We start from the raw sequence: 24,677 nt of genomic DNA, 5'->3' as shown, positions 1-24,677 counted from the left end.
TCACCCTATATCTGAACCTGAATAATCTATACAGTGTAATAAACAAATTAAGGACTTTAAATACCATAATCACTCATAAAAGAAACAATGAGCAAATGCTAGAAGAATCTGTCTACATTGTTGTTCAGCACAGGCCTGAAACTTAAACCTGTCAGTGTTATGTCAGACAAGTTATTTTAGAGCATGAGACATGAGTGAAGTGCGTCTGAGTCATGATGTTATGTAGAGTAATATTTACCAATAATGTGACATGTGACCCAGGGGCTAGGCATGCTAGACATGTTTGGAACTTTGAGTAGTGACTATAAAAGAGTCTAATTGTACATATACCCCCTTAATAGACTGGAAGCAGCACTAACCCTACCTCCAGAAAGCAGATCTGACTGAGAAGACAATGCTGTGCCTTCATTTTCAAAGAAATACCAATCCTTTGAGGCCTTTCCTGCAGCCTCTGTGGCCAGCATCAGAAGACATCTTTTCTAGGATGGAACAGGATATGATTAGGATAGTCGAGGAGATAAAAGCCAATATGAAACGTTTAGACCAGTTTCATCAGCAGTTGATGCAAGAGATGACCCTACAACAGAATATAATAATGCCAATGATGACCACCAGCGACATAAAGCCTATTGAAGGTGGTTTTGTGCTATCTCTAGGAGTTCAGGATTTGTCTCCCAAAGACTTGACAGTCAAACTTCTTGGAAGGAAAGTGTTGGTGACAGCGGCCAAGGAAACAAAGAATGATGATGGAAAAGGATCCTTCTACTACAAGTGTCAGCTCTTTAGAAAGGAGACAGATCTTCCCCAGGATGTACGAGCAGAAGACATGAGCTGCACGATTACTGATGGTCAGTTGCGAATAGAGGCCCCCTGGAAGACCATCCCAACAGTGGAGGAGAGGACTGTGCCCATCCAGCTCACAACAGCTCCACAGGCAAAAGACCAAAAGCCAGAGAATGGCAAAGAAGCAAGGAACAACTAAAATATAAAGTTCTAAATCTTGTTTGCACATAAAGCAGAAATTTAATCCATGAATGTATTTATATTATTTTAAATATATATGTATCTTAAGTAAATTATTGTACAGATCCATTACAGTGTGAAAGTGTAAAAGGCAATGCACATTGATCAACAAAACTTGCTACATTTATGTTTCATTATTAAATAAAATATGAATATATTAAATATTTTATATTATGTCTTAGTTGGGTTAATTAATTTATTTTGTAGGAGTTCAAAAAAAAAAATATCGTGGTAAATATATACTTTATGCATAATGTTTAAAAGGTTATACCAAATTTATCACAAAACTCTAAAATAACAACGTGCACATACGGTAATATTAATAATTATGGGTTTAAAATCAAACACACACCATTTAATAGTTTCTGGTTTCATTTGGTTTGTATTTTTATTGATCTCTAAACCTTACACTGCAAAATCAACCTAATTTATCATCAGCAAAAATAGATTTATATTTACATTTGGTCCTACATGTGTAGTAACATAAGCGGGATCTGAAAACAACAGTACTCCAATATCAATGTGCCTCTAGTGTCCAGAACTACATTAAAAAACTGTCCAATACCGGTTTAGATTTTCCAGGCAATAGCTTTTTTTTTTTTGTTTGTTTTAACAAGCCATCTTTGAAAATATATAGCATTATCATTCACAATCAGCAAGTTATAGTAAGCTGGGGTTAAAAATCACATCATGCATGTGAAACACACCAGGTAAGTCAATTTGCCTAGATCCAAGACAAGATGTGGCACTCAATCTCTTGAAGAACTAGAGAAGCCAGCATATCTTTCCCACATACAAACCACTGATTGCTTTTAAGTTAGTTTTAGACCATTATCATTGTTAGTGGAATGTAATTTGTATACCATAAACATATTGATTTGCAGACGTATACATCTTTTACAACAGCAGTTAACACATAAAGCTGATGGAGTTCTGGGCTCCACACTTTCTGCAGATCTAGCGTTCTTAAATGAAGTTAAAACCCAAAGTGTGAATGATTTTCATGGCCAGAAGCTATAAGAGCTAGGAAAGCCTGACTCTGCTCTATTTATAACACACCAGCTGCCCCTGTCATTACACAGATTAGACTTTCCCTACCAAGCAGAATATTGTGGCTTTATAGCACAAAATGCCTCAGTGGTCATCTCACAGAAAGGATTTCTGCTGCTCTGAAATGCATGAGTTTGAAACGGTATCAATGATTAATGAAAAAGTGTCTCAATTGGATTCCTGCACCAGCTGAGGACACCAGACAGCATATCCTATCCTCTCTCATTTATAGTGTTAAGTCATTACAGCTTATATATTGTATGTGCAGGACATTTTCTAGAGCAAAAATGTCCTGTGAACTATATGTATTATATTTTGATCAACTGGCAGTCTGAATACTAGACAGACATAAACTCAAAATCACATGGCCAGTAAATTGCCAGAATTTTCCCTGGACATAACGTAGTATAGGTTCAAATTTCTGCCGCATGAACAATTTTTCAGAGGCTATTAAAAAAAAAAAAAAAGTTCAATTAAAATGTTGTCGCTCTTGTGTGACACTACATACATACGCTTATTTCTGTAGACATCTACTTTGCAAAGCCATTATACATATCAAACTAGGGTCTGTTTTACAGATAGGAGTAAATACAGCATAGAGGTACAATTTAGCACCTTGTCAAAGCCATGTTGTGCTGGGTGGTTGAATCTATTCCATGCATGAAAATGTTGCATTTGCACCTTTTGTACCTTAACATGGGTTGTCCAGGAATAAATTGCACCCTTCAGTTGGATTTGAGCCAAACTTAAAAGTATGTTCTTTGTTTAATTTGTAATAAGATAACCACATAATTTATAAACCTTTCAAAATGCTGTGTTTTGTTTTATAAGGCATATTGTAAATAAGTGTTTATGCAGTAGATTAAAAAAAAAATAGCTGTCCATAGTGACAAAAACGCTGGGGAAGTTGTAAAATGGAGATAAATATGCCCTGGGATTCCAGTTTGTGTGGTAAACATTCTGCCAATCAGCAGATTGCCAGATCACCTGTGAGAGGCTGATAAAGGGTGTCAGTGTCTCTGGTCAGTCTCTCACTGCCTTGGGAAATGGGTTGAGTACTGCTGAGAGACACTATGAATGCTTAAATGTAAGTGTTGTGCTAAAGTGCTGTTTTTGTTATAATCCTTGTTGGAGGTGGTTACAAGAGAGATGGCAAAAAAGAAAGATATTTCCATCTCTTTTGTAACACCTTCAACAAGGATTATAGAAAGCTGGAAACTGTTCTCAGTAAATATTGGCATATTTTAAAGGCTGATCCCATCTAGAAAAAATTAATTACCAGACAAACCTGTAGTGATATATAAAAGAGCACCCAACTTGAGGAATGTATTAATAAGGAGTGTTACTGTATGTCACCACCTAAAAGAACAGGTATAAGAATAACCTCTAAGGGTTTTTTCGATAAAAAAATAAAGGTAGTAAAATAAACTTTGTGTCGTGTGTCACTAAGAAGACCTACAAAATAAATAAAATTTTAACCTGCAATAGCAGCAACATTGTATATGTTATACAATGTAGCTGTAATAAACAATATGTTGGTAGATCTAGGTCGTTCCTTTAAGACCCGTATGTCAGAGCATCTGAGAAATGTTCGTTAGGGGTTAGAAACCCATCACATGTCATCGCATTTTAGAGATACACACAGTTGTTCCATTGAAAATATAGTGAGTTTTAAAGTAATTGAGTGTGGAAAAAAAAGTTGAGGCAAGGTGACCTTAAAGCCGCATTAGCTAAAGCTGAGATGAAGTGGATCCATGAACTTAGAAACCTAGAGGGCTCAATGGAGATTTTGAGACCAAATGGTTCATGTGACATTTCAGCAGCTATACATATATACATTTTCCACATCATCTGTGTTTTGTGGACATTTTCAGGAGACATGTTATATTACATCTGTTTATATATTTAAAGTGAGATATGCATAGCTACATGTAATTGTTACTTTTATTGCCACAGGTTGTTCATAACCTACCATAAGGACTTAGATGAAATAATTTTGTAGAGGTTTAGATTAATCTTGTACCAATAAATGTGTGTTATATAGGTTGTTTTATTTAAACATTCATATAGTTCGTTTAGCGATCAAATAGGAATTATATATGTTTTATACAGGTGCTTTGTTTATATCTATTGTACATTGTTATGCACAATAGAGAATGCTGTTTTTAGAAAAGGTATTTTTCCTGCAATATGTATACCTGTATAAGATATTGGGAACATGTATAAAGGATCTGTAGGGAACATAAAAGGAAGGGGACAGGTTTCAGGTCAGCTATGCCTTGATAGACCCGTGGAGGGTAGAAACGCGTTGACAGCTGACTTGAAACGGCAATTTTAAATAATTACATATCTCACGACCATCATCTGAGATACTAAATCAGAGGGGCTAAACTGACAGGTGGCAGCTGCCGGTGGATAGCCGGAACAAGCATGACCCTAACAGCATCTGCAGCACTCAGATCATCAGCCATGAGCACTAGCCGTGACTGAGTCACGAACACGGATCATTAGCCGCGGGAGCCGCGAGCAACATCCGGGAGTGTCACCAGCAGTGAAGTCGGGCAGGTCTCGGGTGGGAGCAGAATCCTATTTTACATCCATCGCCCATCCTGGTTATAGGATTTTTTCTGAACGAACACTTACCCGTTGAAAACACATTGTGCCAGAATTGTTGGGTCCCCGCAGGTCCGGTAAGCCTACCCTCTATTTGTATGTACAGACTTCATATCGTGGGATTATATAGAAGTTCCTCTTTTGAGAAGTTCGTATTTTTAAAAGGAGACTATCATTTTTGCTTTTGAAATTTTTGTTTTATTAAAGATAGTTTTTTTTTATGGATTAACAGCAGCTTTGGTTCATTGCTAGCACCACAGTCAAGGTTACAGACATTTTGGTCACACCATTTAGAAAAAGATTTGTATACATTGAAGATTGTTTTATCTTTTCTGAACATTACAAACGCAGTGCTGCTATATGAAAATATTTGCAACTTTGTCTTACTTCAAGCACCTAGCTGAGAGATGCAGTTGTCAGGTGCAGCAGCAGTGGAGAGCACTCTATTAGAAACCCTATCACATAGCAATTATGGGTTTTATATTATGCCCAACAAAACTAGCTGTGGAGACTTGGACCTAGAGCCTGTACTGGAGTGCTACAAAATTGGCTGCTACATGAAAAATGGCACCGTATACCCCAGGAGACGTCAACCCTGAATCTGGTCTTGCCATAATATTTACATCTATATAATCTGCTAAAACCTGTCCAGTCTCCAACATGCATGCATAGCAAGGGCCTGGGTGCGCTGCCCATCCGGGTGTGGTATAAGAGATAGACAAAAATTAGTTAGACAATGTCTAGATCTACCCCAGTTGTTAGACAGTCAATAGATCGACATGTAAGACGGTCGGCAGGTACAAATGGTCGACAGGGCCAAAAGGTCGACACGAAAATGGTCGACTTTTTTTAAATGTTTTTTTGTGTAAATACCATTCGGACCCTTGCGGGCTCGCCACGCTGCGGGCACGGTGGCTCGCTTCATGGATTTATTCCCCCTCCATGCCCACTTGGATGGTAGGGAATGACGTTGGACACTGGCTCATCTTAAGTGCCTAACCCTAAAAAAAAAAAAAAAAAAAAGTGTTGATCATTTGTGTGTCGCCCATTTTCATGTCGACCTTTTGTACATGTCGATCTATTGACTGTCTAACAGCTGGGGTCGATCTAGACATTGTCTAACTAATTACTGTCTATCTACAGTCCGGCACCCGCCCATCCAACAGCTCCCACTGCTCAGCAGATAGGGGAAAAGTATGAGAGCAGCAGAGTGAGATGTTGCAACAGGCAGAAAAGGCTGCGGGACAGAGCAAAGAAGTGGGACCGGTGGGGGGATGCAGACTGTGCCGTCCCTTTATTAATATATTATAGCGGGTTTAGAGTTAAAGTGAACCAAGTCCATGAGAGTCAATATTGAGAAAATGGATCTCAAAAGTAGAAGAACTTCAATATAGTAGGTTTCATTTATACTATTTTATAAGAAATGTTTCCATAGCAGTGGAAGTACGAATGGGCAAAAAAATTACTACTCCCTTTATATGCATACTCCTGTCAACGTGGACATATATTGAAGTGTCAAAAGTAATGGGATACATGCATTGTATCGTGTAGGACCTCCTCTAGCCCGGCGAAGTGCAGCAACTCCACATGGCATCGATTCCACAAGTGGACGGAAGACCTCTGGAGAGTTGATAGCAAAGAAATACCAGGCACACTATTCCCAATCACAAGAGATTTTATTCTTATAAAGTAAAATAAAATATGGTAATAATTTAATCTAGAGCTGCTGTCAAGGATAGGTGTCAGCTCTAAACCCTATACACAGACAAGAAAAAGAGAAAAATTGAATGACAGCGCTATTAGATCAAAAAGATTATTATAATATATTATATAAAATTAGATGAGCACATCATTATCACATCAATAATTACACATAAAATATAGATTTTTTTTTTCCTGGGTTATAATAGGATATTTATCTGACCAGCCGGTTGTATAAATCAATATTTTGTGTGTAATTATTGATGTTTATATGTTATAATGATGTGCTCATCTAATTTTATATAATATATTCAAATTATAATAATCTTTTTGATCTAATAGCTCTGTCATTCAATTCTTCTATTTTTCTTCTCTGGAGAGATGTTGACCCATGCCGTCTGGATAGCTTCCCACAGGTCCCTGATATAGGTAGATGCAGGATCTTGGGGGCGAATGACCTCATCCCATAAATGTTCGTTTGGGTTCATGATGGGTGAAGATGGTGGCCACAGCATTCGTCAGGACCTTCCAGAATGCTGCACAAAGCAATTCTGGACAACTTGGGATTGATGACAGAGCATTATCGTACTGGAATATTTAATCGTTGTGGGGGTACACGAAGTCCATGAATGTTTGCAAATTTTTATCAACCAATGCAACTAGCAGTTACCAGTCAATGACGTGTTCAGGCAGATCAGCGGACCCAACCCATGCCACGTGAACACACCCTACACCATTATAAAACCACAACCAGTCTGCATGGTGCCTTATTGACAACTGGGGTCAATGGCCTCTTGGTGTTTGCACCACAACCAAACCCTATCATCAGCCCGAAACAACTGGAACCATGACTCATTGGACCACGCCAAATGTTGCCAGTCCTCCAGGGTCCAATTAGCGACATCACAATCCCAGGTGAGGCACCATGTCTGATGTCAGTGTTAACAGGGGCACTCTAATGGGTCTTCTGCTGCCATATACCATTAAATATGAACAATACTACACTGACCTGCTGGATACAAGTTTGGTATATTCTGCATTGAATGTGAATGTTATTTGAGCCAATGTCTCTTGTCACCACAGACAATTCTGGCCAGACTCCACTGGTCAAGATTATTAAGCACTCGTGGTCAATCGCTGTGCTGTCCACGGCAGATGGTAATGCCTTCCAAGTAGTATCCACGGTACATAAGTGACACCATAGATCAAGGAATGTTGAATGTCAACACAACTCCCACCCATCGGACACCGACTATCATACCCCATTCGAACTTTGGTAATTCACATCGCTTTGCTATAAGCAGCCTAGCCGGTGTTCAAACACACTCACGAGATGTCAGATTACAACTGATGCAGGTCTAGGCATTTTTGAGATGTCACACTATGGTGACCCCACTTACCTATCTATAGCTTTTGGCACTTCAGTGTAATGTAGGCTGAAGTGGAAAACGAAGAGATGTGTATGAAGCTGAGAGGTTTGAGCCAGCTCTTCCTCATATATTGAGAGGAGACAGTAGAACTGCTGGTAGTGGTTGCCCGAAGGCAGGTACAGGAATGAGATAACTATTATACTGGAACAGTAGTAGATATTGGATTGGTATTTATGTTGAAGATATTGGACTGGGACTGATGATGCAGAACCTATGATGTAGAACTGAATTGGAATGGGTGATGCAGAATCGGATTGGGACCTATGTTTGGAGATAGGAGCAAATCTCTTGGAAATCCAGACTGGAATACAGATGGTAATGGAGATTTGCAAATACCAGACTTGGAATTGGATAGGATTGACTGGAACTGTACAGACACAAAGTACCTAGGAGCTCATTTAATTCTCCCATGGGACTTATTGTTCAGTACAATGCATACTTCCATTCTATTTTAGGATTTGGTTTTCAGTAAGATACCAGCTCATTGCATGCCTTTAATTTTAGTGGATATTAGCCCCTGTTTTCTGATCCGGTGATGTCTCTGGAGTGCTTTCTTGGTCCGGGCTGGGCAGGGAGAAATTACAGCCTCCCCGTATGGTCTGCACTGTTTCAGATTTTTACCCCATCCCAGCTTCATACGGGGAGATTGTAATCGCTCCCTGCCCGGTGACAGCTGTCAAAGGCTTCCTCCCAATTGACAGCGCAGCCCCCTCCATGATTTTGTATACACCATTTAGTCTGCATTTACAGTGGAACTTTTGAACTAAAGCCTTCAACTCTTTGCCTAAGGAAATATTAAAATAAGCAGAGACCACCCAAAACCAGGTCCTAAGGTAAGTATCCATCGGGTTTCCAAAGCTGCAGATGATCAGAGGCTTAAACCAATCAATTTCAAAGAGCAAAGCTAATTAATGCTAAATCATTTATTTCTTCCCTCCCCCCATTCTAAGGTTTCTAACTGTTAAAAAGCTCAAAATGTTGAAATGGTAGTTACAATCTATATAGAGAGTTATTTGTAAAAAGTGTTTTTTGAATTCCCCGCAATGTTAAAAAGGTCTTTCTAGCACTTGTTTGCCACATGGCACTTATAAACAACGATAGTCAAAAACACACTACATTTCAATTCATAAGGAACTTCAAGTTACAAAGAACATGGAGGACAATTTTATGTAAATGGTCAAGTAATAACACACAGAGTACTACAGAACTTACCATCTTGACTATTTGATCAAAATTTTATTTATATAGTATCCCAAATTATTACAAACGTTAGTCCTGGTGATAAGCTTAAAAAGGTAAAAACAAAATGTTGCAAACCTTGTGTCACAAATAATAGATGCAAACCACATTCAAAGACAGTAATACTACTAGGAAAAATGTTCCTAGGTCACGTGTGGTAAACATTTGGGGGCGAGAAACGAAACAAGTATTCTCAGTAATCAAGAACCAAAAACAAACTGAGGTTGGTGTACACTGCAGACAAATCACCAGTGTTCTGCTGATCTTCGTACAATCTACATAATCAAAACATACTAATAAGATATACTTCTGTAAGCCCCTGCTTTTTCAGTACATGATGACCAGAAAAACAGCATACATCACTTTGCATTGTTGATGAAAGCGGATGTGTACAGAAGCTTATTTTCAGAGGGACAAATATTCCCTATTCTGTGGCACACTGCTTCTCAAATCCATTCCCTGGAACAGTTCTCATGTCTCCTCACAGAATCACAAGTGAATTAATAAGAACCACCTTGGATCTTTTAAAATTTGTTAGTAATAAATACACCTGTGCCCCAGCAAGGGTATATGGATACATGCCTTGTTAGTGTGTCCTGAGGACTGTATTTGAGAAACACTGCAATGGTGCAATCTAGCTGCAACCTCATGTAGAAGGGTATACGTTCAGTATTCCGGCACAGGTGTTGCCAGCATTTAGAATACCGGCACCTCCAGGGTAAGCAGCGGGATTGGGGGGTGGGGCGGGTTAGGCACTAAGCTAAGCTAAGGGGGAAGGGTTAGGTTCAGGCACTAAGGGGGGAGGGTTAGGTTTAGGCACTAAGGGGGGAAGGGTTAGGGTAGAGAGAGGAGGGATAGGATACCTGCAGACAGGTGTCTGTATTCTAACCCTGGATTTTGACCACCAGGATCTCAAGCGCAGTCATCCTGTAGCCATCCCTGTAGAACAGGGGTGGGCAATCAGCGGCCCTCCAGCTGTTGTGAAAGTACACATCCAGCATGCCCTGCCACAGTTTTAGCATGCCCTGATAGTAAAACTGTGGCAGGGCATGCTGGGACAGCTGGACGGGCGCTTATTGCCCACCCCTGTTGTAGACCACCACATTTGATTGATGGACTATTACCACAAAGCCTGTATATAAGAACCCTCACAGTACCATTAATAACATTATCCGTGCACCCAACATGGCTGCTTTGACTCCCTACAGTTCAGATGCACATGTCAAAAACATAAAATATGGACATATGTTGAGAAATATACCTTCAAGCTGCAAGAGCATTACAATATTTCTTTATTTATTTATTTACAAGCTAAAGTATCGGCTTCATTATTACTAAGCTCTTAGAGCTTGTAAGAGCTCCCATTGTAATCAATTAGATATTTGAGAATATTAATGTTGTGAAAGCAGTAGACAATGTTAAAGAAGGCGTAGTGATCACTTGTCAAAATGTGTGTTTACAGGTCCATTTGCTTCCATTTTGTTCTTTGACCAGAAGAATTAAAGTGCATTTAACAGGTTTTAAGAAAAAGCTTTGACTATGCAAAATGTGTCTCTGTGCCCTTTGACTGTCTGATCTTAAGCTAGGAGTGTACCATGTAGCTGATGCAGATCAAACTTGCAGATGTAGAATGCCTTCAGTAGATAATCACAAAATGTAAAAGGTTGCAACGTGTGTGCAGTTCTGTGCCAGTAACATATGCACTAATGGTTAACATCATGCATACATTAGACATAATGAAAACAAATAAAAACACAGCAAAATACGCTTTTGCAATCAGATTTGACTAAATTTAGAAAAACCATCTCTGATACAGCAAATATAAAAAACTATCCTTTGTGGGGGGTTTTTCCCTGAAGACAAAAACAGAACAAAACCTGCTAAAATATGCACACAAAACCATACTATATAACTGCAAGAGTAAAGTAAATATATTGGCTACAGAGGTGATTCTGCAATCAGCCAATTACAAGCAGTTAAACTGGGTACAGACTAGACGACCTGTGTACATGGCATCCGGCAGATGTGACAGAACATATCATGCAGTGCGTACACACCGCACGAAAAGTCTTTCCACATCATTCAAATCAAATCTTCAGATTAAGCAGCATGTACGGCAAATGTGAAGATGCGACGGACGACCCCGCGGGAGCGCAAACAGCGCATACACAATAGACGTTTTGAAGCTACAATGTGTCGGAAAATTGTTTTGTTTTTTTTTTTGTTAAAAAAAATAAAAAAAATCGACAAGTGTGTACCCAGCTTTAGCTAGTTTTGTTGATCATGATTATCAAGATCACTCTGTATTTACACTCAGGCACCCACATTTGATAAAGCTTTGATGAGCATATAGATGCTTCTCGGGGCACATCACCATCTGCTTGTAATTACAGTAATATGCCCTTACTGTACTAAGCCTATGGGCAGTATTCAATTGTTTTCGCCTCTGCAGTGGGTACAAATGTCAAATTCAAGAAAATCAGTATACACACACATTTGCAGCCTGTTTACTAGGCATGTACAGAAGCAAATTGCCTAATTTAGGCTATGCAAACTGGCATAAATCTCACTCGGTATCAGCCGCAATGTTTCTACTTCCATTCTTTGCAGCACAATCTATAACCAGGCCCAGGAATAAACCTGTAAAAATGGTAGAGCAGTGAATGATGAAACTTCATGCCTATGGTTTGGTTCAATACACAGTGGGGTGAATTTACTAAAAGTGCAAATGTGCAGGAAGCCAAAGCCACCAATCAATAAGCTTTTAACAGCCCAGTACAAGCTGGACAATATCAGCAAGTGTATGATTGGTGGCTATATTGCACATTTACATTTGTAAATCAAACCCAGAGTTGAAAAAGGAATAAGCTTTATATTCAATGTTGTTAAGCTACTTACATAACGTTGAAACAAAGAAAATCTAGGCGCAACAGAACGTCAAGTTGTTCACTATGTATACAGATAAACCTAAAAGCAGCCACCCACAAAATAGCTCTAACCAACCATTAATGTAAACAGTACAGAATACGTGAACTCAATTTCAATCACTTAAGGGTGAGCTTCGTAAAATATACATTTATTAAAGAAAAAGAAAAACATAACAGACATAAAACAAATACAATATGGATTGCAATAATTTTTGTATCTGTTTTAGGTCTAATGTTATGCTTCGTTTTTTCTTTTTAATAAATGTGTGATTTATGAATTTACTAAACGCACCCTTAAGTGATTGAAATTGAGTTCACTTATTCTGTACTACTTACATAACAGCAGTTACAGAGCCCTGCATTCTTAAGCATCAAAATAATTATGTAGCAGTTACACACTTTATTCTCATGGCACGGCTTTGACTCAAAAGTCTGCATGGACCAAAAATGAAGCATGGCGCTTCCCAGCTTTGGAGTCATTACTGCGATATTTGACATATTGACTGTATACAATAGAACGTTTATGGGGTAGTTAGCACCTTAGCCAGAGAAAAATGCCCAACATTCAGATCCGGTCAAGCTGATGAACATAGCCTGATGCCTTAACACGACAACATAAGTATAGACTATACAGTTATTTTTGGTCTTAACCCTAGCATGAACACAAATCTCATGGGTGGATTAAATTGATGAAATCTTTACTATGGCAAAATGCATACACAGAAACCGGACCTATAATACACAAAAGGAAGAAACAAAATGATCTATTGAGTACGTACTGTATTATCAAGGTATACTGATTAAAGTACATATTGCAGAGAACATACAATACAAAATACAGAATATGAAGAAGAAAAAAAAAGCAAAACAAAAAAACAAAAAAACAAAAAACACAATTCCATTCCCCTTAATACTCATGAATCGGTATTTGGTCAAGTGATTGGGTTCAGAGACATAAAGACACCTCAGATAGCCTTAGACTTCAAACATCTGTTTCACCGCTCCCAAAAAAAAAAAAAAAAAAAGATCCTGGGAGAATAAGAGTGATTCATAAACAGCATACACAACTTTAAAGGGTAATCTCAAATTGCACAGAGGTGGGAAAGTCAAGGTGACAGCCATTTCCTTTTCTACCTGTGCTCAAAAGCAGGGTTATTATATGTTGTTGATTATTTACAGTTCATCTGGACATTTCTAAGAATAAGGCTGGCAGGTCAAGCAAAGAATGCACAAAAATAATTACTCTCGTTATCAAATGTAGTAAAAGTCTGAATAGAGGCGGCCATTTACTAGAACGTTATCTTTTTCCTTTTGCCCTTGTGCAAAACATGGAAGATTACAATACATTGCTCTTCCTGTTTAAAAAGGTATGGCTATTTCATTATTTTTTCCTTTCAATGAGGACAGTAGAAGACAGAACAGCAGAAAGCCCCTCATTAAAAAGCTTACAATCGGCTAAAAAAAAACCAAAAAAACAAAAAAAAACGTGGCTAAACACGTCTAAAGAAAATGAATTCCTTCATATTGGATGTTTTGGAAGAACAGGATCTAGTGGCACAAATAGTTGACCATTCGGCGTGGAGCATCAGATTTTACTGTGGAAAAAGAATTCCATGCGTGGGTCACCAAAACCGCATTTGTAAGAGTAATTCTTTATTTTCTAACCACTGCTTTATTTAAAGTGCTTTTATGGCTTTACAACAAATTTTAAATTGGCAGCTATCATGATTAGAACTGAACAAAGAACATGAGCAGATGTTGCTACGATAGAAGAATGGCAATGCTGGTGAGTGAATGTTCACTCTTTTACAAAAATAGAATGTCGGTTAGCTTCCTGGCAGCCATATTGTTTCCAAGGCGCTGTTTTGATCCATCCCATTTTTCCAGAAATGCCTTTGGATACAAGTTTCTTAAGAAAGGCATTCTCTATTAAGGGGATTAAAAACGAAGAATCAAAAAAAAAAAAAAATATATATATATATATATATATATTCATATACACTACATACGTATATACCTGTCAATGTACACAGCAGTCTCTCCTTACAATATACTGTTTAAGAATGATTTCATGAACAAAGGAGCTCATCAGAATTTGCTTAGAAGCAAAGATTTAGAAACAAAGCACCCTTCCTCTCATACCAGAGCCACCATACCCACTAACATGGAGGAGGGGGGATAGGAAGTAGGCCCATATATATATAATTTTTTTTCTTTAAAAAAAAAAAAAAAAGAAGAAGTGGCTTAAGACTTAAAAATGGATTTAGTATTTATACAAGGAACAAAGTGCAGGTGGAATGAGATATCCGTCAGGACGCTGATCAACTAGAAACTGGAGTGGTACAGTAGATGATAAAATAGAAATTCATAGCGTCCTTCTTACCCCTCCAGAGCCATGGTAAATATTCTGATTCTGTGGGGGCTAAGTAGAGTTAGTTTTAAAGTGGATTTCCAGTCTCATCTCTTTGTTGGTTTTATTGTTGGTATATTTTTTGGATTTCAAATTTTTTTTTTTTTTTTTTTTTAAATTAGTACATTTCTATGTTTTGGTCCCTCTCTTCCCACCACCAGGTGGAGAGTGTGATGAGGGAGAAGATGGTGGTAGGGTTGGGATTGTACACAATTCAGTTGCTGCAACACTGGCTCCTGGCAGGGGGGTTATTTTCTTGGAGGTCCACCCCCCTATTTCTTCCAGGGGCACCTTGTGCACTTTGGGGCTCATTCTTGGGCAACTTCTTGGCTGGAGATTGAAGAAGAGAAAAACAATTTGGAGACACTGCAGTAACTTCACTGAGAACAATGTAAAACATATCTCTGTAACCCGATCCCAGTTTAGCATTTACTTATAGTCTGCCCTGTATAAACATTAAAAGGATAATACTCTATTTAAATACGAATCATAAAGCAAATATTTTACTGATAAATTACTTTTGGTTTCATTATTACAACACCAGAAATATCTCTTGCAATAGTTTCTGTTAATCTGACTTTAGTTTTTCAATATGTGGTGCTTGGGGGAGGGGTGACCTTCAGTGATATTACAGCTCTACGTGCAATGATTGTGGCTAAGAACTTAAGGTGCCCACACACATAGCGATGTGTTCCCGATCAGTCGATGTACACGATTTCCCCCTGAACTCTCCCCGGCAGTGCTGCACACGTTTTGGTATGAAAAAGCTGTGAAAGTGACACACGATCTATCGTGCCTCCTGATTACTCCAGTGTATCCTGACTTGAGATGGTCAGATCTGCTCTACAGCACGGCAGATCTGAAGATGCGATATGCGACCTGCAGGGATGCGTACCGTATCGTGACCTCACGATTTTGGCATATTTTACACGATCTGTCGTTCCAGTGCGTCGGAATCGGCCAGATCGGGTAAAATATCGCTATGTGCAATCATGCACTGCAGTATCTGTCTCTCCCCTGGGACATCAGCATGGTTGGAACAGCTAGGGCTTGAACGCTTGCACAGAAGCAGGTTGCTACAGAAAAGGCATGCTAAAAAAAAAAAAAAAAATGGAGTTAAAAGTGGTAAGGTGCAGGCCAATTCCTAAGACGCTAGATCAGTATTAGATCCCTATAGCAGCAAATGAACACAATGTTAAATAGAAGTAGGGCAGAAATAAATATATATATATATATATATATATATATATTTTAAACTAAAGCTCAAAAAGGTACCATAATATAATAAAATGTTTATATAAAACACATTAGGATAAAATGCATATTTTGCTTGAAAGTAGTAGTGTTCCATATAGGGGTTGTCCACTTTTGGATATTGCTTTAGACAACATCTACACTCCCATCATGAGACAAAAAGGGCTACTTGCTGTTGGAAAACCATTAGCCACAACCAAATACAGTACCCCAGGGAGCAAACTATCCAAGACCATGGCAATATAATTGCTGGTCTACATCAACCTATAACGTGTGAGCTAAGGTTCTATATAGGGAATGGGAGTAACCTTGATTGTTCAGTATTGCAGCATCGGTCTTTCATAAAAGGTCTCTTCAAGTAGTTGCATTTATAAGCAATAAAACACCTGTAAGATGTTATGCATGGAAATGGTACTTATACATTTCAATTTTTTTTTTTTTTTATTTAAGCAATCTTTAAAACCACAGTGATCTAATACTCCTATTTCTTTTGCGCCATATGGCACAAGACACCTGAGGTGATTCCCATGATGCGTATTTTTTTCCTGAAGTTTGCGACTTATGGCCAGATTCTGATGTGGAGGCAGAACACACAGTAGCTGCGTCTTTGGACTCAGTTGCGGTGTGTAAATATGCTAATGCTGTAGGAGGCGTTCGAAGCAAATAGATGCCTCCTGAGTGTATTGCAGCCCTGACTGTTGTGCCCGAAGAAGCGGCATCGGATAACCATTGCAACCACAAGTTGCAGCTACAGACCATCTGAGAAAGTCAAACGCTACTCAAAATGGCCATCTTACTTGCGTTGCCAAGGCAAGGAAATCTGTGTCTTCCGAGGCAGAGCCTGGCCTCGGCACCCCCAGAAAACGCAGGCCGGCGCCACCCCCTTCGCGCTCCCAACCAGCCACTGCGAGTGTGACCACAGGACTAGTTCTGCACATGCGCAGAACAGGACCTGCGCATGAGTTGATCACCCACCATCGGGTTTATGTATTAACCTGAATCAGGCCCTTAGTTCAAATAGTGTACTAGATACTTAGGTTCATTTTCTTGTCGCGAAGGAAGTGGTATAAAGCCGCAGATTAAGCATAAAGATGCATGGTGAGGGTCATTCGGACCAGTCCCTTGCCTGTTCAACCTGAATTCTGCTGCTTATAATTAGCTTTGTCTCTTTTTCTTTTTACTTTCTACTTCATTGCTCTACTTTTTCCTACATTTTTGATCTTAGCTCTCCTATAGTGTATTAGTTATAGTGTTTTGGCGTGGCTAAGAAGCAAAGTCTGCAGGGCGATAAATGGGACTATTTGGGGCAGAGGTGTTTTAAGAGAGGAGAGGGCCCGTGTGCAGCCTCCGTTTGGGCCCCCTCCTCTGTTAGCGCAGTAGATTCTGGATTCATGCCAGAAACTACTGTGCATATCCGGGTCTCTGGGAAAATGGCGCCCAAGCCTTTTTCTCAGGGACATCTCTTCTGCGCATGCCAGAATCACAGGGAAAATGGCCACCGCCATTTTCCCGTGATTTTTTGCTGCTCTGCAGCTCCGGACTGGTCCTGCAGAGCAGGTCACTGGAATAGGGGGAAAGGGACGTTATATTAACTATGGGTACAGGGTGTGGGCCCCCCTGGACCCAGGAGGCAGTGTGCAACGTACACCTTGCGCCCATTATAAAGACGCCCCTGATTTGGGGCAATTTGAGGATAGGTGCATGTAAACACATCTGTATATGTCTTTCCCCAGACGACATAGTCACCATGCACTCCCTTCTATTTTATTCCCCATTCACCCATCTTAAGCCCAGAACTAAACCTTACCTATGGCCATAAAGATTTCATTCACATTCATAGCAGTTTTAGCAGAGGTTTCCATGAAGAGCAGACTGTTGTCATCGGCATATGCTTGTGCTTCCTGCAAACATGTTAAGGAAAGTATATATATAAAAAAAAAATAATAATAAAGCCTCCATTGTTTTCTCAGTGTGTAATAATGCATGACAGTGCTGATGCTACCTATGGTTGTCAGACCAAGCTCACCTGGAAATCTACAGCTCTCTTGTTGGAGAGGTCGGCCTTGTTCCCAGATAAGGCAATTACAATGTTTGGACTCGCCTGCCTTTGAAGTTCTTTCACCCAGTTTTTTGCTCTTGCGAATGTTTCCTACAGTAAGGAGTGTACAGAAAAGAAATCGCATCAAACCACTTTCAACAAATAGTAATAAAGTGGGCTGGAGAGACCATATTAAATATTGGTAATAAGATAAGAATTTACAACAACTCAACATGTGGGGTAGCATCAGGACGGGACTACCAGGACTGGGACTGGAGTCCCAGGTAATCCCCTGGCTCCTACCTAGGATAGATGTCCAGGGTCGGGCAGCTGCTTGCCGGCGGCTGCCTGGTACAATGAATGAAGATTTTATTTTTTTTTTTTTTTGAGACATCGCTGCACTGAGGAGCTGGCCATGGCCGCAGCCAGAGGATGGTATCTGTGGACTGCAGGGGCTGGATGCGGAAGGGGGGGGGGAGAATGGCTGTTGAGACGTTATTAGTACAGAGTGTAATTATTCATAAATTATATGGGAGGCACCAGTCCATTTCTTTGCCAGGGGCGCTTGAACCCCTAGTTACGTGTGCGTGAATAGCAGAATGTGGCAGTGGTTAATGGGTATTTGTGGTCCAGAAAGCAGTGGTGTATACACCAGAAACATATACTTTTTAAGAATAGTACAATCAAACATACACTTTTGAATAACCAAGCCCATAATTGACAGGTAACCAATCACACGATTTTCAGAAAGTTGCCCATTGCCTTTCCATAAACAAGCAGATCCTTCTAACAAATCCCATACACACTGTACCTAATTGCATCCTAAAATACATACTGTGTTGGTGATGTCATAGACAACAATGGCTGCCTGGGCTCCTCTGTAGTACATAGGGGCCAAGCTATGGTATCTCTCCTGTCCTGCAGTATCCCAGATCTCAAATTTCACCGTGGTGTCATCCAAACATACGGTCTGTGTTAGGAAAGCAGCTGAAGACATAACAGATGTTACTTTTCTTAAAAACCAACAAAAAATACAAAAAGATCAAACATGCATAACAGTGTGAATAAATAATACAGCTCTATCATCCTGTGGGGGACACTGGACCCTAGATCTAGAGTCTCCTATAGGCTATATAGGAGACACAATATTGCAAGAGTCTTGAGATCCTCCCTCTTATATATGTCCACAATGCTGGATACATTTTTTCTGTGGTGCCAGAGGACTGGGTGCTTAGAATGCTGCTATAGCGGCCTAATGGATTATTTTTTATTTATTTTTTTAGTGCTGCTGATCGACTCCATAAGCTGGTTTGCCTGAGAACTGAAGTGGGAAGGAGACAAACTTAAGTAGCTACCAGGAAGTCAGTGCAAGACCGTGAGCCTGAAGAGCAACATAGTAAGTACTTACTCCTGTTTGGAGCCAGTAAAGGATGTGCTTAAGCCACGGCCCGGATTCCATATGGGATATGGGCCCTGTTAAGCTTGGCTAGCTATGGTAGGAAAGCCGGGTCAGCCCCCTGAAAGGCTTTCCCATACAAGGCACACTTGCAGCACACGGCAGCTGTACTTCAGTATGGTGGCTGCATACCACAGGTGGCAGCATAGTATTACTCAACCTGACCAATTTAATCTAACTCCAGTTGTCAGGGAACCCTAAAGCTGGCCACACACTAGACCAACTTTCATCCAACCAGCCAACTAGTTGATTGGTTGGAATGAAAATCTGGTAACGTATGGGAGTAAATTATGATTAGCAATTTGCTCCTAAATGCCAGAAAACAGATGAAAATGGTCGTCAGACAAGTTTGTTAAATGTTTGATCTAAACAATTTGTTCAAACAGTTTTCGTCCATTTTCCGGCATTTGGGAGCAAATTGATGATCATCATTTGCTTTCATCCCTTACCAGATTTTCATTCCAACCAATCAACTAGTTGGCTGGTTGGATGTAAGTTGGTCTAGTGTGTGGCCAGCTTAACAGTTTATGTATCCCATACTCCATGCTCCATAACAGGTGTATTCATCACGACTGACATTTTAACTACTTACCTGGTGTCGCATAGGGCACAATCTGCAATCTATGGCCTTTGGGGAAGGGAAACAAAAGTTTATATTGGGATCTATGGCCACTGGGAAGGGAATGGTATTATGTTATGGGCTTCTAGGATTTACGATACATTCCACAGGGTGGTGATATACACCCCCTAATTTGGTTTAGTTTTTTTTACTAAAGTAGTTTTAAATATGTTTTTAAAATACATGGTTTAACCAATTATATAAATTTAAAAAAAATATTTCTAAAGCATTTTTGAGAACATTATTAGTGAAGTGATTAAAAGACCGACATGTGATACTAATTACTTCACTTGTGAATTTGTGAGGAATCCTAAAAAAAAAATAAAATGCACTATTAGGGTTCCCTGAGGACTGGATTGGGAAATCGGTACTATGCCAGCAGATACTGCTCTCTCCATGTCCTGCGCTGCAAAAAAGTGACTCTAGCTGGAGTAGGATTGCATTGAGGGGTTGTGTGGAGGCATTTCTGGACTTTTGCATCTGTTTATCCAGGATGTAGAAAAGTGAGCAAAGAAAAGAGTAATTCCAGGTACTTGCCAGGATACCATAGGGTGACCTTTTACACTTGTGTAAAATTTTATGTTAAGACATTTATCTCCAGCGATAGATTTTTAGAAACCCGCAGAGAATGTTATATGATAGATGTAGAAAATACCACAAAAACTTGCAAACCCTAAATAATTGAGGGCTTTAATTTCAGGGTAATAAACAATGTTTAAAAATAGAAAATCCACTAATTACTCATTTTCATGAGGTATCAAGTAATATAAATTATAATGTCACTGAGGTGTTTAATCCATCACTCCCAGTATATAATTATAATGTATCTACCATATAATTTTTTGGGGGGTGCCTAGTCCAGCTCCATAGATAAACAAATCTATCTTGCTGTATACCCTGGAACTATTTGGGAAATTCCTATTCTACCTAGTTGCAGGACACATACCCCACTTAAAAACACTTTGGTACTCACTCTAAAAAGTGCCAGACAGAAACTTGAACATCTTACAGCTTGCAAGGTGAACAATTACCTGTAGACCTGTAAGGTGAACAGTTAGGATAGGTGTAAAGAAGCAGCCAATGATATGGTAGAACCATATCTAGTGCATACTATTGCTGAGTTCATGCACCATGCTACACGTTCCTTGATTCTAGGAAAAGGGATTTGTACCACCACCTCAATCGCTGCATCTTCAGCAAAGTATCCCATGTGCCCTAGTGCATGTGGCCAAGATAAATGGGAAACAACGTACGGAGAAAACCCTTATGGCACAATTGTCTAAGGACACCATTATTATGATTATTAATGCCACAGCTTTTAAGGATGGGACAGAAAGAAAATGCAAGACTATTCTTAAATCTACAAAAGGAAGTATGATCTCTTTACCTCCTTGGATGTTTAAGGGTCTTGAAGGTCAGTGTTGCAAGGATGCTAGAAAAAGCTAAGATGTATGTTGGTGTAGTTTTGTTGATAGATTTAAATGTAAGCAGAATTATTTTAAATTGCAATTGGTAAAATACAGACAACTAATGTAAAGATTGCCAGAGAGGAGCAGCAGTCGCAGAAGAATGTTCTGCAATGATCATCGGTCTGGCCCAGTGGTTCCCAAACTCTTTCGAATCATGACAACCTAGAGTATCAGCATTTTTTTTTTACACGGCTCCCATGGGCCAAGAGTTTCTTATTGAGAAATTCAGCAAAAATGACATGAAGTGAAATTGTGCTTATAAAATTTATGTCACCCTTAGCTTCAGTTATGTGGTGGTTGACAGGGCTGCGCTTTTTTTTGTCCACATTTTTTTGATTGCCAGCCATTAGCACCGGTTTTGCCTATCACACTGACTAAAATCATTTTATTTGGTACTGGACTACTAACCTGAGGCACCCCTACAAGTGCCCTGAGGCACCCCAAGGTGGCACGGTAACCAGTTTGAGAACCGCTGGTCTAGATGCTTCATTCAAAATAGATTTTAGGGGTGACCAGAAGGAGACTATTGCAATAATCAGTGCATGAACTAGTTGTGTGTCTTGTGCGAGATACATATGTATTCTGAATAGAGATGAGTGGGTTCGGTTCCCTGAGAACTGTACCCACCCGAACTTCAGAGACCCGGGGCGATCCGAGGCGCCAGTCGGATCTCTCCTCCTGCTCCGGATCCCTAATCGAGGCAAACCGCTGGCACCCCCGCACTGCCGACACCCTTCACTGAGGGCACTGCCAGCACCGCCATTCCATGTACTGAGGACACCGTCAGCAACCCCCGCATTGCCGACACAGTCAGCAAACCTGCACTGAAGACACCGCTGGCAACCCCGCTCTGCTGACGCCATTACCCTGCACTGAGAGCACTGCTAGCACCGCAGCGCTGCCATCCCATGCAATGAGGACAGTCAGCAACCCCGCTCTGCCGACACTGCTGTCACAGTAAGTGCACTATTGGTGTATCCAACCCACACTGTACCCATGTAGGAAGCTGAACTGACACATGTTAGTGCAGCCCACTGTGTCGCTTAGCTTAGTCAGCCAGCTAGCTGCAACCTTTTGGCCTTAACTAGATGACAAAAAATAATAGTGAGGTGGTCAAAATTGATTGGAAATGACTAGAAATAAATGTTATTGAGGTTAATACTGTGGGAACAAAAACAGGCCCATTTTATGTGATTTTAGCTGTTTTTATGATATTTTAAGAAAATATCCAAATCCAAAACATGGAGGTGAGGTTTTGGCAAAACCAATCCAGATCCAAAACCAGGGGAGATCCAGATATAAAACACGGGGGTCAGTGCACATCTCTAATTGTTACGTTTTCAGTTTTTGAACTTGGCGACATACACTTTGATGTTTGATGAATGAGATCCAAGTGACGTAACAAGGAGGTGGTTACTAGGTGGCTTAGGTCCCTCCCTCTACTCACTTTTGCTTGGCAACGGTTACATATGGCTTGGCAACGGTTGTCTGGAATGGGGTGGAAATAATTCCACAAGTGAGAAGTGGTTTTTTTTATGTCTTTTGCCCCAGCATGACAACAATGGACTTTGGCTTTTTCAATCCATGGGCAACAGCTGTTGCCTTACTTACACAAAGGACATCCTCGGCATCAACATACTCATCATCCTTAGCGCCTTCAGCTACCAAAAATATCCTCCTCCATGTGCAATTCCACAGAGGCATCCTCACTAACTACGTCTGCAAGATGTTGACTGCCCTTCACCACATTTACAGAGGGCACACAAATGTTGGAACTTGGAGGATCCTCCAGTACACTAGTATTTAGGTCTGGCTAACACATGGCAACCGCGGACCCACTTGCACGCTCCACGGGGATTTGTGATTTCTCAGGGACGACTCCTACTACTTTTTATCTAAAGGCAAATTTCCTTTCAATTTTTTTCTTAACATCCGTAAAAGTAGCTTTACCATATCAATGGCGTGACTTAAGCCCTGGGGCATGGGCCTTCAGAGGACGAGGAAGTTAACGGCCTTACACTGCTGGCGGCAGCTAAAACATGTGGTTCTTGGCCTTGCTCTCCTGTCATGTGACAGCCCTCCATATTTTCTGCGAGCCAAGGTGCGGTTACAAAGTTCACACACGTGCAGTAGTGCGCACACAGAAAAAAATGTGACCAAAAAATACCGGAGCACCGATTAACGACGACTGGAGTCGGGCAGCACTAGGTTGCGTTGCTGACTTGCTGTATCTTGTGCGGCTAAGCCTAACACACACAGAAAATAAATTGACATACATACACACACATACATATTTTTTTTGGGGGGGTGAGGGAGGCGGGGGTTTGGGTCCTGAACTTGGGTCCGGATGGACGCTGCAGACAGCACAGCACCAGCCCAGAGTGGATCAGCACCAGCCCAGATGGACGCAGCAGATAGCACCTCTCCCAGCCCTACACTACCCACCCTCCCTGTTCAGTCTCCACAGCCGGAGTGAAATGGCGTCTGCCGCGTGGTCCTTATATACTACATATATCATAGAGATGAAAGCTCGTGAACCGTGAGATTTTGTCTCTATGGTTTTGCCTGTTTGAGTTCCAGGGCCGGCGTGGGAACCAAACGCACGGGTGTATTCGGATCTCTGAGATCCAAACACGCTCATCTCTAGTTATAATATCCCCACCATCCAGTTACAGACCCAACATCTTTCTATTGACAATACAGCAATGAACAAGCTCTCAAGCTCACTGCCTCAATGTCACCCTTGACTATGAAATTGGCTCACCACTTTCAATCTGTATCCATGTTGCATACATCAAGAAACGTGTTCAGCAATATAACGGAGTTTGAAGTGACGAGATGACATCCAAGATGAAATGTCAGAAGTACATTCAGTAACGCAGGCTAACAGAGTGAGAGCTCTGGAGAGGATAAGAAAATTTGGGTCTGAAGGAATTTATTTTCCAAGATAGGTGGTATAGACAGAGAAACGCAGAGGACCTGAGACTGGGGCTTGTGGTGCTCCAAATGATAGAGGAAGAAAAGAGAATGTGGATCCAGAGATGCAAACACAGAAAGAGGAATTTGATAAAGCAGGATAGGAACCAGAATAGCACAATGTCCTGGAGACCTATGGATTTTAAACAAATATCAAAACCCATATTAACTCGCACTTAAGAATGATTGCTAGCGCATAACTTTTTGAATCCTTTCTATTCAGGTCACTGGATGTGCATTTTTTCCTGTCTCCTTAAACAAATTCTGCTGACGTTTGGGCCCCGACATCCCCAAGTCCACCCTTGTTTTATTGCGACAAAGGGCCTGATTCAGAAGTGCACACAGTAGCTATTGGCTGGACAACCCTTACTGCTCACGCGTGAGCCAATGTGTGTGTTGGCGTACCACATCACTATAACTTCAGCGTCTATGATCCATGGGTGTTTCAGGATGGAGACTGGTATGTGACTGC

At 40.4% G+C, this 24,677-nt stretch overlaps 2 protein-coding genes across 2 annotated transcripts in view; one reads left to right on the top strand and one right to left on the bottom strand.

Moving 5' to 3' along the window:
• Nucleotides 1–316: 316 nt before the first annotated feature.
• On the top strand, nucleotides 317–1,192 carry LOC148540638 (heat shock protein beta-11-like). Its single transcript, XM_088482575.1, has one exon. The coding sequence runs from the start codon at nucleotides 395–397 to the stop codon at nucleotides 980–982; it is 588 nt and encodes a 195-aa protein (XP_088338701.1). The 5' UTR covers nucleotides 317–394; the 3' UTR covers nucleotides 983–1,192.
• Nucleotides 1,193–12,748: 11,556 nt separating this feature from the next.
• RAB5C (RAB5C, member RAS oncogene family) overlaps nucleotides 12,749–24,677 on the bottom strand; it is a 31,972-nt gene continuing 20,043 nt past the window's right edge. The window contains exons 3-6 of the mRNA XM_088442466.1: nucleotides 18,521–18,672; nucleotides 17,674–17,796; nucleotides 17,455–17,548; nucleotides 12,749–14,723 (exon numbers count right to left, since the gene is read on the bottom strand). Of these exons, the coding sequence (XP_088298592.1) occupies nucleotides 14,608–14,723; nucleotides 17,455–17,548; nucleotides 17,674–17,796; nucleotides 18,521–18,672 (485 nt within the window). The 3' untranslated portion in view covers nucleotides 12,749–14,607. The remainder of the gene's footprint in view (nucleotides 14,724–17,454; nucleotides 17,549–17,673; nucleotides 17,797–18,520; nucleotides 18,673–24,677) is intronic.

This window comes from Taudactylus pleione, unplaced genomic scaffold (genome assembly GCF_031769625.1).
Source record: "Taudactylus pleione unplaced genomic scaffold, aTauple2 ptg000018l, whole genome shotgun sequence".
NCBI classification, from domain to species: Eukaryota; Metazoa; Chordata; class Amphibia; order Anura; family Myobatrachidae; genus Taudactylus; species Taudactylus pleione.
Note: the sequence above shows the minus strand (reverse complement) of the source record. Positions and strands in the feature narration are given on the sequence as shown.